General features: G+C 45.4%; 4 protein-coding genes across 4 annotated transcripts; 1 reads left to right on the forward strand and 3 right to left on the reverse strand.

The window, feature by feature from the left end:
* Positions 1–9,292: 9,292 nt before the first annotated feature.
* On the reverse strand, positions 9,293–9,976 carry MYCFIDRAFT_85333 (uncharacterized protein; the record flags this gene model as incomplete). The annotated part of the gene is made up of 1 exon (XM_007934369.1): positions 9,293–9,976. The coding sequence occupies one exon, from the start codon at positions 9,974–9,976 to the stop codon at positions 9,293–9,295; it is 684 nt and encodes a 227-aa protein (XP_007932560.1).
* A 93-nt stretch (positions 9,977–10,069) lies between these two features.
* MYCFIDRAFT_180589 (uncharacterized protein) lies at positions 10,070–13,903 on the forward strand (the record flags this gene model as incomplete). The annotated part of the gene is made up of 12 exons (XM_007934370.1): positions 10,070–10,108; positions 10,147–10,277; positions 10,315–10,569; positions 10,595–10,673; positions 10,709–10,735; positions 10,774–10,791; positions 10,819–10,896; positions 10,940–11,077; positions 11,121–11,230; positions 11,263–12,078; positions 12,120–13,782; positions 13,829–13,903. The coding sequence occupies 12 exons, from the start codon at positions 10,070–10,072 to the stop codon at positions 13,901–13,903; spliced, it is 3,429 nt and encodes a 1,142-aa protein (XP_007932561.1).
* Positions 13,904–14,041: 138 nt separating this feature from the next.
* MYCFIDRAFT_111364 (uncharacterized protein) lies at positions 14,042–14,837 on the reverse strand (the record flags this gene model as incomplete). Its single annotated transcript, XM_007934371.1, has 2 exons — positions 14,042–14,598; positions 14,669–14,837. Coding segments are annotated over 2 exons (726 nt in total), but the record flags the coding sequence as incomplete, so codon positions are not given.
* Positions 14,838–15,114: 277 nt separating this feature from the next.
* Positions 15,115–16,149, reverse strand: MYCFIDRAFT_85335 (uncharacterized protein; the record flags this gene model as incomplete). The annotated part of the gene is made up of 1 exon (XM_007934372.1): positions 15,115–16,149. The coding sequence occupies one exon, from the start codon at positions 16,147–16,149 to the stop codon at positions 15,115–15,117; it is 1,035 nt and encodes a 344-aa protein (XP_007932563.1).
* Positions 16,150–16,176: the final 27 nt, after the last annotated feature.

Consider the following 16,176-nt stretch of genomic DNA (forward strand, 5'->3'; position numbering starts at 1 on the left):
GCCTATATATTATTCGAGAGGGTCTTTCTCGATAGCCGGAGGCCTATTACTTCTACAAAGGTTGCGGTGCTATTAATGCCCGTAATATAGCTACCTTCCTATTTAAGGATCTGTTTTACCGCTAGGGAACACCTTACGAGGTTATCTTAGACAACGCTACGAACAATATAGCTAAGGAGGTTTAAGCGCTGCTTGTTTCGTACGGGGCGAAAAACGTTCGCATCTCCCCGTACTATCCCTAATCGAATACTATTATTAAGCGCGGCTATCGGTCGTTAATTGATGCCCTATCTAAGATAACTAATAGTAGCGATAGATTAGTTCCTATTTCTACCCGCGTCTTAGCCCTTCTCTAAGCGGACCGAACTACTATTGTCGATACGACTAGACTTATACCGGCGGAACTTATAATTAGGAGGGACGCCGTTCTTCCTATTAAATTGTCCTACCGTACGTACGGCGTTTACGATTAGGGGTCTGTTCGTACTAGGGCAGATCTTCTTACCCTACGGGCTAAGGCTCTTAAGGATATAACTACGACTTCTTAGGAGGGTCTTACTCGATAACGTCGCCTTCGGGAGGAAGCTAAGTAGTATTTTAATAACTATAATGCTATTAATTGGGAACCTCTAAAGGTTGGCGATATAGTCCTTCTATACCGGTCCGAACTAGAGTATAGTTACTCCTATAAGCTAGCCTTTAAGTAGAAGGGTCCTTATAGAGTAAAGGAGGTCCTTTACTCGGGTTCCGTATACCTTCTTTAGGAGCTAGATAGTGCTACCTTAAAGCACTCTTACCCTCGGGCTAATCTAAAGAAGATCGTTAAGTTACGTAAACCTGCCCGCCCTCCGCCGACCGAGGAGGAAGTTAGTACCTCTATAGACCCTCTGCCGTCCTTAGATGCCTATCGGGAGGAGGATCCTACCGCTATTATAGATCCTGTTCTGCCTAGGAACTATGCCTATCCCTAGATTCGTCTTAGTAAGCTATTAGGAATAACTTAAGAACAAAGGGAGAGTTATATACGGATTAACTATATATAGAGCGTTTCCGATATTAATTCCGATTCTAATAGTAAACTAGACTTCTAGCTATCTAACTCTAACTCCGAGGAACCTAACTAGTCTAGCGATAAAGACCGCCTAGAATTATAGCTAGACGACCCCGAGACTAAATAATTACTTGCTCTTCCTTGCCTCTGTCTGCCTCTACTACGTTGCTTCCTTACTCTTATTAATCGTTCTCCGCGCTGTTAATACAGTACCGCCCTATACCTTTAGTCCTTACCTACTGTCCGTTCCTACTAATGTTTATGCTTTCGTTTGTTGCTTTTAGTTTATCTTATTGTTGTCCTTTGCTTTGCCTTTGCTTTCGATTGATATTGCTATAACTTTATTCCTTCGCTCTTGTTTCCTTAGATAGAACTGTACGAGGCGTGTTTTCCTAATAATACCCCGGGGGTAGTATTAGGAAAATGGCCGAACCTAACCCTCTACCCTTCTAGGACTACTTCCCTCTAGGTTCCTAGACTCTAGCAACTATCCTTAAGTAGTAACGACAATAAGGTACTCTACTAGAGGATATTCTTGCTATAATTAGCACTAGTTACGTAGAACACTAAGAAAGGGAGGATCCCTCTCCCTTCCTAGCTCTTAGATAGACGTAGTAACCTAGGCCTATAGCCTCTAAGAATAGGGACCTTAGGCCGCTAAGCTTAGTGTCTAGAAGAAAGAAGAACGTACGGGCTACGTTTACATGCCTACTGCTATAAAAGGTGATGCTGTATCTATAACGATAGTGCTATAGGCTAATATAAGCTGCGCTAGGCCTAGGCGATTTACTCCTAGTTGCCGAGCATCTCTAGAGAAAAGCTAATACTACCCCGGGGGTGCTATTAGTCCCGCTAGCCTTACTACTATAGATTACTACTAGGTACTCGAACTGACTAGTTACATTTCGAGTACGCGGGAATCTACTAAAGCTAGAGGTTAATAAAGGCGCGTAGTCGCTACTAGCAATTAGCTAGATCGATTGTTAAACTTTAGCTTACCCTACTAATAAAGGAGTCTCGTATATAGCTTCACTTTTTTAGGGTCTATATATAATCGTTATCCGTTTGCTTTACCGGAATATACGGACTACGCTACCTTCGCACCCTATTTAAGGCGAGCCTTCTAAGCTCTTTCTTCTACTCGAACACTAACTAACTTACTACCGCCTATCCCCCCTCCCTCTTCTATCTAAACCCTTTAATTATTATTAATAAGCTACGAACGTTTTTGCAAGCTCGTTACTAACTCCTTTCTGCTCCGGTCGACTAAGATGTCTTCCGGCGCCCTAAATCCGCTAGGCGCTAGTAGTAGTAGCAACCTACTAGCCCTAAACCTAGGCGTACTAGTCCCGATCGAAGCCCTATCTAACAGCGCCTTAGCTACTGTAACTAGCCTCGAGCACTGCTTCTAGATCGTTACTGCCCTTAAAGACCCTTAAGAGAAGATCTAGAACGCTCGTACCCTACTACGCGTTATTAATAGGAACATTAAGAAGGCTGCTATCTTAGTTGCGTACGGTATAAACAACTTGCGTTAGTCTATCGGTAAGCGTATCTTTAAGCGCGAGGTTCTTAACGATATAGATATCGAGTAAGCCTTTCCTATCGTCTATAGCCTCGAGACGGCCGGCACCTAGATTCGTTTGCGCTTTAAGACCCTCGACTAGGCCTTCGAATATTAGGGAGGACTAAGCAGTCTTCCTAAGAGCCTTATTAACTTCGCCTACGGTAGATAAGAGCGTGCTAAGCAGGTCTCTTCGTTCGTTAACAAGTATAAGGTCCGTCGTTAAGGCGCCGAGTATCTTTCCCGTACTATAATCTATCGTATATCTACTACTAGTAAGAAGGTAGGCAAGCAGTTACTTAACTTGTCCTTTACGCTTAACGACTTTACGATAGCCTACTAGAAGAAGTACTACGATACGATTGTCTAGGTCGATCTTAACGTATAGATAACTAAGGATCTACTAAAAGAGAAGGGCTATCGCATTAATAGTATAGGTTTTATTATTAAAGGTTAAGAGGCTCCTATCGTTAATATCCTTAAACGTAAGGCTCTTTGCCTAGAAATAGAGGCCGATACGGCTGCTAGTCTCGCGCTCGCTACGGAGATATAGGCTTAAGACCGTCGCTCGACCCGTAACCGTAAGGTCCCTTAGGAAGTTAAGGACGAGCGCGCTAAGGCCGAAGCAGCGCGTAAGAAGGCATTGCATACTCGCTAGGCCCTCCGCAAGGCTACTAAGAAGTATAGCGCCCCTTCTAGTACTAACTATAGTGCTAACTATAGTAACTCGGATGTTAATATACTAGATATACTACTAGAAGATGTCTCCTCCGAAGGCTCCTTTAGCGAGCGTAGAGATAGAGGGCTCTCGCCGATTCTGTTAACTAAGAACATCTATAGTTCTTACAAGGGCGACTCTATTGCGCACCTTATTACTAAGATCGATATAGTTTCTAAAGCCGTAATAGGCGAAGCTCCTACTGCCCTCTTTATCTATTAATAGCTCGACGACCTTAGTAAGCTAGGAGAAGAGCCGTTCTCTATATATGCTAACTATATTAAGAAGGCCGCTAAGGTCTGTAGTCTCTATACTAGTGCTAAGGCGAGTGTCCTCGTCGGTCGCCTATTAAAGATTAGTTGCGAGGTTCCTAATTAAGACGCCTTCGCTACCCTTAAGGCTAATTAGGCCTATACTAACTAGTTTCCTAGACGCCCTATTGCTGCCCCGATATCTCTAGGACTCTACGCGTTTAACCCTACTAGTACTATTACTCGCGCCCTTACGCTAACAGATCGCTAGAGTAAGTTCGTTACCGGCATTCTTAGCTAAGGTATCTCCTTCGATCGCTTTCGCTAGACTAGTAATACCGTCTTCCCTTAAGTCTTTAGTTAGTTATAAGAGCCTCGTAGAGCATATCTTCCTTTCCTTATCGACCTAATATAGGAAGAGTTTAAGATGTACCTTTAGTATATACGTAATATGCCTAAGTCTAAGTAAGAAGGCCGCAATGCCCTTTAAACTTATAGTATAAGCAACTAAATCGTCCGCTAGCACCCTACCCTATAGCTCCTAGCTGTCGCCCTTCGACCTAATTACGTATACGAGCTTATCTCCGTCCCTAAGCCTACTAAGTTCTTTAAGGTTAGCGGTACTTACGAGAACTATCCTTCTAAGGAGTCTACTCGCCTCGGATAAGATATAGTTAAGCTCGCAGCTAGCGAGGGTACTAGTTACCTACGCATTAAGGTCTGTCTTATATCTAAGGATAAGACTAGCTACTCTACTATTGTCGAAGGTATATATTAGCCTAAGGTCTTTGCGAACTAGGTTAAGAAGCTTAAGGCTTGTAGCCTAGTCCCGCTAAGTAAGATCGGCAAGCTTACTAATAAGTACCTTACCGACGACGACCTCGACTATATATTCGATAGTTAGCCTAATAGTAAGAGGCGCAAAGCGGAGTAGATCCTTAACCCTCTAAAGGAGTGCGAGGTCTCTATTTAGATACTATACCTGCTATATAGTAATCTAAAGGCTAAGAGCAACCGTATATTAATTAACCTAGGCTACTCTCGCGTTATTAACGGTACTAAGGTTAAGGGCTACGAGAACTTAATAGTCTCTTAGGTTACTAAAGCGTACCGTAATCTAACCGCCCTCCTAGCCTCTAACTCCTTCGTACTATTCGCTTTCCCTACGGCTATCTTAGTCGAAGGCCTCGGCTATATCTCCGACGCCCTAGTTAGTAGGATTCCTTAGTTAAGTTACGTTGTTTAGAACGAAGTTAAATAGATCCTCTAGCTTAATAACGAAGGACTTAAGGAATATCTGTACGATTAGGAGAAAGGTGCGACGGAAAAGGCTACTAAACTCCTCGTTAATTAAGCTTTCTACGAGGGACAGTACTTCGGTGCTAATAGCTTCAACGTATACGGAGGAGATTTCGAGAGCCGACTAGCAGATAAGGTTATTGCTAGTAAGGATTACGGCGCGTTAAAGCAATAGTAAGTCTATATAGTATTGCCTAGGAAGTTGTTTTTATATAATTATAGCATCTAGGATTAATGCTACCCTAGGGGTGTTATTACGGAGTTCTAAGAATAGCCTTAGCTAAGAGCGCTAAGGATGCATACATGTTTGTTTTAAGCGCGCATAATATGAAACGTGTCTAGTTAGATATAAAGAAAGGGAGGGATATTAGCTAGTAACCGGCCCTATACCTATAGGCTAGTTTTGAGCCTATATAAGAGGCCTCCTTCTACAGAGTAGATAGATTATTAACCTCGTATAGTATATTGTTTATATTACACTTCTACAATGCCTATATTGCAGGGCTCTAGTTATCAGCCTAAGCAACAGTCTCGTTATCCTATCTTACTAAACATAGCTGCCTATATTGCTATAGGTTATGTTACCCTCGGTAGCCTATACTATTGCTATAAGTAGTAGTAGTAGTGTTAGTTTCCGTCCTTTATTCTTAGCTAGTAACCGGCCCTATACCTATAGGCCAGTTTTAAGCCTATATAAGAGGCCTCCTTCTGCAGAGTAGACAGATTATTAACCTCGTATAGTATATTGTTTATGTCACACTTCTATAATGCCTATATTGCAGGGCTCTAGTTATTAGCCTAAGCGACAGTCTCGTTATCCTATCTTACTAAATATAGCTGCCTATATTGCTATAGGTTATGTTACCCTCGGTAGCCTATACTATTGCTAATAGTAGTAGTAGTAGTATTGGTTTCCGTCCTTTACTAGGATTTCGCATCTTCTCGTATAAATCGCCTAATCTAAGGGAAGAATCCTACTTCTACTTTAGTAGAATAATAAATTTAGTATTAGTCGTCGTAATAGAATCTCTAGTAAAGGGTTCTATATACAGGTTCTTATCGTCGTGCTATTATATAGATTTATCGTAGCTCTTTCTTTACGACCTCTACGTAGGTCCTCGGCGCGTTATTAATAGAGTATAGCTCTACTACTATTCGGTAGCCTTCTCTACCCGAGTCCTTTCGTTGTATTATATTAAACTGTTCGCGTCGCACTATATTCTTACCGCGGCAGTTCCGTACTATATAGCCTTCCTTGCTATACGTATAGTAAGTTAATCTTCCTACTTTCTTAGGCGAACTCTTGCCTTTTCTTCCTTTAATTGCTCGACCCTTCTAGGTAGCGTCTAGCTCTATTAGTTGCGTACCGTAGTAGTTGTTCCCCTTTAGTTTATTATAGGTACTATAGTTTCGTCTATTATCGTATCTAGGAGTATAACTAGCTTTTCTAGAAGTCTTAGAATTGTAACGTCGTTCTAAAGCTCGTTTGTAGAGCCTATCGTCGAGATCGATCGTAACCTTAACTAATATTCCTATATTATCTATTTTTCTACCGTCGCGTATAAGCTCGTCTTTAACGTTATCCTTAAGACCTCGCCGATATATTATTATAAGAGCTTCGTCGTCCTAATCCGTAAGTTAGGCGTATTCCTAAAATTTAGCGGCGTAATCGGCATATAACCCCTTCTAAGTTAAGTGTTAGATAACCCTAACTGCGGTAGCAACTTCGTTAGAAGATCTAAAGACCTTCTTTATCGTACGCTTAAGATTTTCGTAGCTTGCGAAGATTCTATCCGAATTGTCGGTCTCGTTGCTATCTAGATAGGTCCTAAGAAATAGTTTAACCTAATACTAAGCCCTACCTCGTATAAACGTCGTTACGAAGACTAGCTTTAAGTTATCTTAAACCTAGTTAAATATGAAATACATATCTATCTAGCTAACCTAGGTATCGAACTTGTCTCGGTCGCCGTAATAAAAGTCTAGCTTTCCGATCTTAAGAGAATCGTTTCCGGCATAGGTTCCTAGTATATTGCTAGCACTAGAGGTAGTACGTCGAGTACTGCCTATCTCGCTAGAGGCGGGAGTTCCCCTTCCGACTTATAATAAGGCACTTATCCTAAGGGCGTTCAAAGTATTACGGTTACTCGCGACAGATCGTTAAGTAACTTCTTATTATATGCAAGCCGAGGCTTCTTTAGAGAGGCTAATATAAGCGGGAGGCAGAGACAGAATAATTGGTACAAAGGTAATTCCAATTAGTAAGTAGGTAATATAAGTTAAACGCCTCGAGCTATAAGGGCATTCCGGCGTTCCTAAATACAAAGGAGATATCTTGTTTATAGTCGTAAGCGACGTAAGCGACGCTATCGCTCTCGACCGCTCCTATCGCTTCTAGTAAGATAGAGCGACAGCTTAGCCTACTAGTCTTAGCGTCGCTCTAAGATTATATAAGGACTCTAACTAATCAGATCCGTAACACTCTATAACTAGCAAGTTGTACCTTATAAGCCTATCGGTCGTCTACCTTAAGAATCTCGAGGATTGTGCTATATAGGCTATAGAACACGAGGTTCCGCTTGTTATAGTCGTACTTAATAGCATAGTAATAACCCTCGAGAGGCGAGGTCGTTTTTATTTAAAGCAACAATAGACTATAGAGCCGTGCCTAAGTAGCCTATTTCCGTAAAGTATAGCTACTCTAATTATAGCGTATCTATTAGACCTTGTCCTGCTAACCTATAGGCTTATTCTCTTTTAACTACTCTTAAATCTATACTATATCGCTAGTAACGTTGCCGGCGCTACGTGCGTAGTAGATTAAGTAGTAAAATCGCTTAACAATCTCTAGAAATTAGGCCTCTAGAAACGAGCGAAGGAAGGTCTCTTTAACGTACCGCTAGTAGAGATAAATTAGTACCTAACCGTCCTCTTTCTACGAGAGATTAATAGCCGCCTATTCTAAGGCCGAGTCGTCGATTATAGCTATAATAGCCTTCTATAGTAGTAACTACGATTTGATAACTCGAAGCCCGGCTTCTGCTAGCTTAGCTTTCTAAGATTCTAGCAATAGGTATCCTACTAGTAACTAGCAACCTAATCCGTTACGAACGTATACCGTAAAAAGGTTCTAGGCAAGGTCCGTAGTCTTATAAGTTGCGTCTAGCAAGAACAACTATATAGTATATAAGTTAGTAATATTTTGAATTTTTAAAGTTAGTTATAGGAACTATAGAACGCAAGCTTTAGAAGCTTAGTTATACGCCTACCTTCTATAGCAAGAATAATAATAACACCTATACTTACATCTCCTACCTCGGTATTTAACAACTGTCGCTGCTACTTAGTCTAGAAGACAATGCTACGCTCTATCTTGCTCTTTAGTCTCTTCTAAATAAGCTAATATTAGAGTAGTTTACCGTCGAGGTCGTTATAGAGGCCTTATAGGGCAGTAGGAAGGTCTTCTAGTTAAATATCTACGTTTCTACGGTCGTTACTACGTACCTTCTTCTAATTAGGCTTTACCTTCGACTAAGCGATAGTACTAGCCTTTATAAACTGTCTACCTATCTTACTAAATTAGTCCTTTAATAGACCGCTTCTAATATAGTCTAGGACCTTAGTAACGTTTATTTAGCGTTAATCTATTATCTCCTCGAGAAAGACCTTTAGCGCGTTATTAGACGACCTAATATCTATATATCTTAGGTTATAGCAATATAGGTCCTTACTAACTATAGAAGGATTAGCTCGAAGGCGGCGGATACTAATTTCGTATAGTTTAGACTACCTACTACGATAATGCGATATTACGACTACCGCCGTATTATAAGGCTCTTTATTATATTTAGCCTTACGAATACTATCTACTACTACCCTCTTCCGCTACTAATCGCGCCTATAACGATAATACTAGTAGCTTCGCTACTCTAAACCGTCCTTCGTTCTTAGCGACCTTACCTCCTTCTATATATTACTTATATATTCCTTTAATACCTCGAACTAGTCTAGATCGTATATTAATCTGTATTTAGATATATTAAATAGCTACTCTCGAATATCGATAATATTATATAGAATACGATCTAGCCTAAAGAACGACGACGGCGGCGGCGGCACTAGTTTAGATATTATAATAATAAGGATAAGAGCTATAAGATGCTATTATAGCTATTAGAAAGAGCCTAGTTTATATAATAAGAATGCACTTATAAAGAGCCGCGGAGGTACTAGAGGTACGGTTAGAACTAGTAGTATAACCGAGAAGGTTATTACGGTACTAGAAGAGGATAAGCACCGTCAAATGCTAGACTAACACTACTGAATCAGTGGATAACGCCCTCCGGAAGGTAACCACTGATCGAAACAGTGGTACGCTAAATTTCCTGACATCCAAGAGGACCTCTGTTTTAGTCATCGTCCTCGATGCCGTTGAACCTACACACTTCCGTCTTGCCGGCATGAGCTGTACATCGGATGATGTATGATTTGTCGTCACGGTGAAGCGGGTCTTTGTATCCATACTCCCACATGAGCTCATCCATTCCTCCTAATGTTCCCGCAGCTGAAGTCCAAGGAGTTGCTTGAGGATCCCAACCTTCTAGAGTTGCCCAGGGAAACTTCATGTCGACAGTGTTAGAAGTGCGGTGGTGTAGCGTGAACTCACAAACATGAGTGCGCGCACTCTCTGAGGGATCGCCAAACGCGTGTCGATATATCCGCAAGTGGGGCTCCTTCTTGAGATTGACAGCGGGCGTCATATCTATAGTCCAGACCGGTCGCGAGGATGGCATGTTGCGTAGAACTACGGCTAGCCTAATCTTTCCACTTAGCATGTGCTTGCCCATCGTCATCCAATAGACGTCGTAGCCATATGTATAGTTCTTGGGAGGCTCGGGCTTGAAGACAGCTTCTTTCGCCCGATATGGCGGTGGAGGTTCGGTGGCTTGAGATCGATCGTCTTCGGTGTCTGCGTCTTGCCGAGCATTGATTTGGTAGGGAGGAGCTGCATTGGAAGAGGCACTGCTGTCGAACGGGCCGGTCTGGCTCGAATCGCCTGTGTTTGAGCTGCTGGCTCGAGTTCTGTTTACCATGATGAGGAGGCCTAAGTAATCAACATTCGGGGCAAGCGCTGCTCTTACTGACACCCTAGGTCTTACTTATATTCCATAAGGTCCATTGGCATCATGAGAGGACCATCCCATCATAGCAAAGCATCGTGTGACGTGCAGGCACAAGACGGCTTTCTGAAATTGGCTAAAAGATCAAAACAGATCACAAAGTCGGCAATGATCATCTTGGATGCCTTAAAGATCTTCGAGATGTTCTTGCTCTGAACCGAACTGTGCCAAAGGGAGCCCAAGCTGTCTCGCTATTACTTCTTCCGAGGGCTGAGTGGTGAAAATGGGTAGAGATAGCTTTGAATGTCCAGAAAGGTCATGTTGGCAGTGATGGGCCCTTGTGAAAGAGTGTGGAAGTGTGGGACGGACCCCGGCCCGGTCCGGTGCATGGGTTTGCGGTTCAGCCGAAGCTTACTCAGCCCCTACTTTTCTCCCCGTAGAACACTGAAGTTCCTTCTCCAACTCCAATTAACGCTATACAGGAGAGACCTGACTCCTAGCCTCCTAGGTATGGCCGCACTCACCGGCTGCATCAAAACCACCATCCTTCTTATTGTCAAGCATCTGTCAGATCAAGCTTGAAACACGCAGCGATTGCACGATATCACGACTTGAGGTGCACACAATGGCCGGCACAACGAGGCACGAATCCGAGACTGGCAATACAATGGTAAAGTAGGAAAGGATGCATGATGACACGTACAGCCTACACCTGCTGAAGTCGCGGATGGTGTTGAAGGATGTCAATACTTACAGTAGCTCATCCTTAGGGCTGGTATCGATCGCATGTTTACTGCCTTTCGAGTAAAGCGTAGCCTTGCGCTGACCACGCTGCATCGCGAAATATGATCCGGCCCCTCGCTACGGCCGCCTCTCAGAGCACAAGACTATCTGTGGCACACATAGTACCAGCTCTCGCGAATCTCCGCCCAATAGCAGCGACATGCGGAAGCGTTCAGCTGCTGTGCCAAGTCGGTCTTGGAGCTTAGCTTCTTATTCTGGAAGCTGTCAATCGTCCTCGAGCGCTGGAAGTGGACCCTCTCTAGCCTGCATCGTCTGCACAACCTGCATGCCGTGTGCCATCCTATAGTGCCCTCGTACAACAGCAGATGATGAGGTGCGATACATATGCCTCAGCTTTGCGACCGCCGACATGTCCGGAAGCTTTCTCGCTTGCCAGATCGACGTACTCGACCTCACTAAATCATCAATTTTCACTGTTTCGATGTACTCGATCGTATATCGCATGGAAAAGGCAGTATGGCGGAGCAACAGAAGCAGCAGGAATTAAGTCCGCTGCATCGAACTCACCGGACTTCTTCTGTATTTTCGCCACTGGCATCGCACGCGACAACGCTCCAAGACGATCCACTGGATACAGCCTATCGCAGTCCGTCACTTGCAAACTCTCAGACTGCCTTCTTGGGCAATGATCGAGGCGCAGAATCTGACCACGAAGCGCCAAAAAACCGAAAGTTCCACACTGAAGAGCCAGAACAAGCAACTTTCTCCAGAGTCCTTATCTTGCAAATCTTTGCACTGTCGTGGACTGTCCCAATTGTCGCTCTACTTGTGCTGAACATCAAGAGGCATGTAATTGGTGCGACCGCATGGTGCCCACTAGGTCGATGTCTGCCTCGAGTGGAAGACCCAGATCCAACCATCTCCAGGGAGCTTCCGGCAGTTTTCGATCGGCAGACTCACAATTTACTGGGCTTTCTGCAGCTAATCGCGAAGGCTCTCGAGGTGCGGTTCATTTTGATCGCTACCTGGCTAGTGTATTTGATGACCATACGGTTGGCGCCAAAGCTTCGCGGCCTTCCCATCGGCTATCTGTCTCGTCCAAGCGAGTTCGCAGAGATACCAAGTCTGTTTGATGCTCAAGTGTGGTCAACGTTGCATGAACGTGGCGTCAATGGACAGTCACGTACGTCCAAACGTGCGAGATATCGGCTGTGGACCTTCATACTAATCACTGTCATTCTGTGTGTGCTTTGTAACCTCATGGTACGTGTTGTGCTACTGAGAACGTACGCTGATGCTAATAAACTGCTGCATATGGTCCTGCTGGTGCCGTATTAGTGTTGCCAAGCCTACAATGGATCGACACCGAAAGAATAGTTCACTCCAGGTTCGATACTCTCAACGCCAATGGCCTGCCTGGCGAAGATGGATATCAATTCGCCGTTTTGGATGCTGCATGTGCTGAAGGATGGTTCGACATACAATACTACAACTGCTCGGACAGGTGGCAGCGCGGTATAGATGCCTGGGTCGCATCTACCTTTGCACGGCAAGATTATGCGGCTCCAGTGACATCATTTCAAGGTATGGTTGCTTTCACATACAACGCAACCGAATTACCCACCTCGAATGCCACATTTGAGAATGGGACTCTTGTCAATGAAGGCTACCTCGAGAGCATCAACTGGGCGCCCAGCCGACAGATGCTGAATGAGCTTACTGATGATCTCTTGATCGTCCAGAGCATGTCTCGTGGTTGGGACGCTTTGGATCCTCGGGACAAAAGTTCCGTCTCAACCTACGCGCCGTATAACAACACAGTACAGACGGTGATCAGACGTAAAGGTCCAATCCTGGGCGCGTTGATCAACACTTGGGTGGGATACAACACTACGTACGACTCAGCTCGGCACTATACGATCACTGTAGGCTGGAATCGCATGGTAAGATGCTACGAAAATTATGACTTGTACAACAGCCCGCTGTGCTTTGGAACTTGCGAGTCTTCCAGGTTGAAAACCTACACCAGGTGCATCACTTTAGGCACAGGTTGGAACGATGGCTACAAGAGTGCAAAGTTTCGAGTCGCTTCTAAGAAGCACATGCTGGTCGGCTTCAACGGTCCAAGTGCTCATTTTGAGGTCCATGCCTCGGGGCGTGCAGCCTATGTTCCATCATTCGAAGGCAACGAAACTTTACCAGAGAAAGTTATAGAGGCAGGATTCCCCATGACATGTCTCAGTAACAAGACTGTGAACGACACTAGATGCATTTGGGATGCGTTCTTCAACCTAACTGCTGAAGACCCCGAGGTCAAACCGCATTCGAGAAACGTTACAAGCTGGCAAATATGGTGGGATATGAAGGACTACCCAAACAAACCCAACAACATCGTGTTGGCAGTCGACTTCGAGACGTATGTCTTGTTCGGAGACTATGAACTAGACCCCTCAAGGCTGTCCAACCCTCATCGTCAAGTCAATCATTTCCTCCCCAGCGTTCGCAAGAAGGATGAAATCTTGCCTCTAAATCCGATCCGCGTCGATCCAGCCTGGACAAGAGCAGCATGGGCAGTCGAACAAGACGGAACCATTGATTCCACTCGTGCGGCGGCAAACCGTCTGCAAGAGCTCTCGGATCAAATCTATGCCACTGACATCTTCGACCAAAATCAGACGGATGTTCTTCTGCACAATCGCTATTACTTGAACTCCTTAGCCGTCATGCCAATCATGCAGACTTTGAGCCTGATAGAGTACAACGTGAGCGATGCCGAGGCGACTGACGACGACAATGATCCAGAGAAACCGCTTCTGGTGCAGGATGCTCGCATCAATGTATGGGCATACGGGCTTGCCTCGAGAACGTCTTGGCTAGGCCTCGTTGTTGTAGTCTGCGGCTGCTTCGTGGTCGTCGCGGAATTTGTGCTGGGAATGAACGACAGACGTCTGTTCAGATCACCGACACAGCTGTTGGTGGCGGCGCTCGAGTATCACGATGCAGGCGAGTTCAATAGCTTGTACGCGGAAAAGGACGTGGCGAAAGTACCCTTCCGTCTCGAGAACGACCATTTGGCTGCAGGATGATTCAGATTTCGCAAGACGTGATATCAGAGAACCCTCTCGACAGCTTGTGGCCTTGCAGCACAGTCTATGATAGTAGCTCTAGCATCTTCATCATTCATAATCTAATCGCTTCCCTTCTCCTCTCATCATCAACTCAACTTCACAATTCCCCAAACCTCACCATTCTTCTCTTCTTCGCCTTATCCCCTCTCACCTCAACTCAACTCAACTCCACAATCCCCCAAACATCCTCCCCAAACCTCACCTTCCCACCCACAACCAACTCCCCCCTCTCCATCGCAACCCCACACGGCATCCACAAATCCCCCATCCTCACGACTCTCCTCCACCCCCCTTTCTCCTCCCACTCCCACCTCTCCACCGAAAACCCTTCCCCCCGCCTCACAACCCCTTGACAAAAACTCCCCACCCTGACAACCATCCCCCTCGTCCCCGCCTCATCATCCCATAATTCCAAAACCACGACCTCCACATTTTCAGCCGTCTTGTTTGATTTGTTTGTCGTCCGAGGTGGAATTTCAAGCCACATTTCTTCGTATTTTTCGATTTGGTTTGTGGAAACATTGAGCATGGAGCCGGATTCTAATGTCAACCCTTGTCCATTTGGCTGAGGAAACATGAGAGCGGAATCCGACACTTTGGAGACATCGGGATGGCGAGAATCTACGAAATGCGTCCATGTGGATTTTGTCCCGCCGGTGGGGAGGATTTCGGAAGTGGAGGTTCCGGCGAAGGCCCAGTCGAGGTGGGAGGATGGGAGGATGGCTATGGATGTTAGTGGAGATGGATAGATGGAGGGAAATGGGTGGTGGTGGTGGTGGTGGTGTTTGTTTACCTGCGTCGCGAGCTAGTTGGGGGATTTCAGGGTCTGAGTGTCCGGAATTTAGGATGCGGATGTCGACGAAACGGGAGCCGGGGGAAGTGAGGACTAGTGTGTTTGTTGGTTCGTGAGGTTGAGATGGTGGGTGGTGGTCGGACTCCCATCTTATCCATTGGCGTTTTGAGATGCTCATGTTGGGTATGGTGATTGTCTTGGTTTAGTCGATGGGAAGAAGATGAAGTTCGAGGTCAAGATGTGGATGTGGACGCCGGTGCGGAACGGGAAAATCAGTGGGGCTCTGGAAAGGGAAGGTGCAGATGAATCCAGCAAACGGTCCATGTTGTTCGGGAAAGTTCTCTTCGCCCTGGATTATGTACGGGTTTATCTACATTATGTACAATCTATGTTTGCTCGTGCTTTCGTCTAATTTTTGAAATGACTGTTTGATTCATTCTTCCCTCCTACATCACGGTTTGAACGATTCTGTTTGCTTCATGCTCCATGGGCATCGCAGGCACAGGTGGCATGTCTACCTTGTCAAATGGATCCAAGTCTTCATCGAATGCAGGAGTCGGTGGTATTGTGCTCAACTTGTGAGCTTCGAAGTTGCTACTGAAAGCGGAGTTGTTGATGGCTGAAGGAATGCTTGTGGGGCAGCCAGCGCTGACACTGTTGCGCACATAGGTCGGCGTGCGGTATACGGGTGCGGAACTTCCGCCACCGATAGATCCCCTCGATTGCGGTGCGCCGGCGCTTGCGATGCTTGAGCTGCGGCTCGACGCGGGCGCCGCCGACGTGAAGACTGTCGATAGCCTGCGGAAGACTCCACTCCCAGCGCTGGCAATACTGGAAGATCGTTGTGGCTTCTCACCTTGCTGATCGTTGGTGTCGAGCATGTAAAAGACTCCCTTCAGGCCAGCAGTAGCAGCAATGATTGAAGCCTTCACAATGTTCCAGCTCTCCTCCAGTCGAATGAAGTCATCCATCTTATTGTCCATGAGATCAAGTTGCTGGATCACAACTTCGACACAGTCTGCGACAAGGGTCACTCCTGTGATGAAGACATTTGCGACTTGGTCTCGGACATTGGGTGCCTGTTGGTGTATCAACGCCACTGCAGAGTTGCACAGCTTGTCAATCGCCATCTCTGTCATCTGCTTTTGCTGGCTAATGTCCACATAAAGTTTCGATTTCTCTGCTTGCTTATCGTCATCCCGCGTGGCATTCCTCAAATTGTCGTAGACTTTTTGGAATGCGTCTTGGTGGATGTATGCAAGTCCTCCGTTGAGATTGTCCATGGCAGCCATGACAACATCTGCATCGTCTCCCATAAGCTCGGCCAAGGTCGCGAAGTGATTTGTGCCCTCCATCAGGCCTGTCGCCTGTAGCGTCTTGAAGAAAGTAAAATCCCCACTCCTGCTGGCTGCATGAAGGTTGTGCCTCACAAGCGCTATGCGCTGTGTCCAGTGAAGCTGTTTTGTCTGTGCAGATGCCATTTTTGAAAGTGCTTCGACTGAGTCACA

The sequence above is a fragment of the Pseudocercospora fijiensis genome, assembly GCF_000340215.1.
Source record: "Pseudocercospora fijiensis CIRAD86 unplaced genomic scaffold MYCFIscaffold_19, whole genome shotgun sequence".
Classification (NCBI taxonomy): domain Eukaryota; kingdom Fungi; phylum Ascomycota; class Dothideomycetes; order Mycosphaerellales; family Mycosphaerellaceae; genus Pseudocercospora; species Pseudocercospora fijiensis.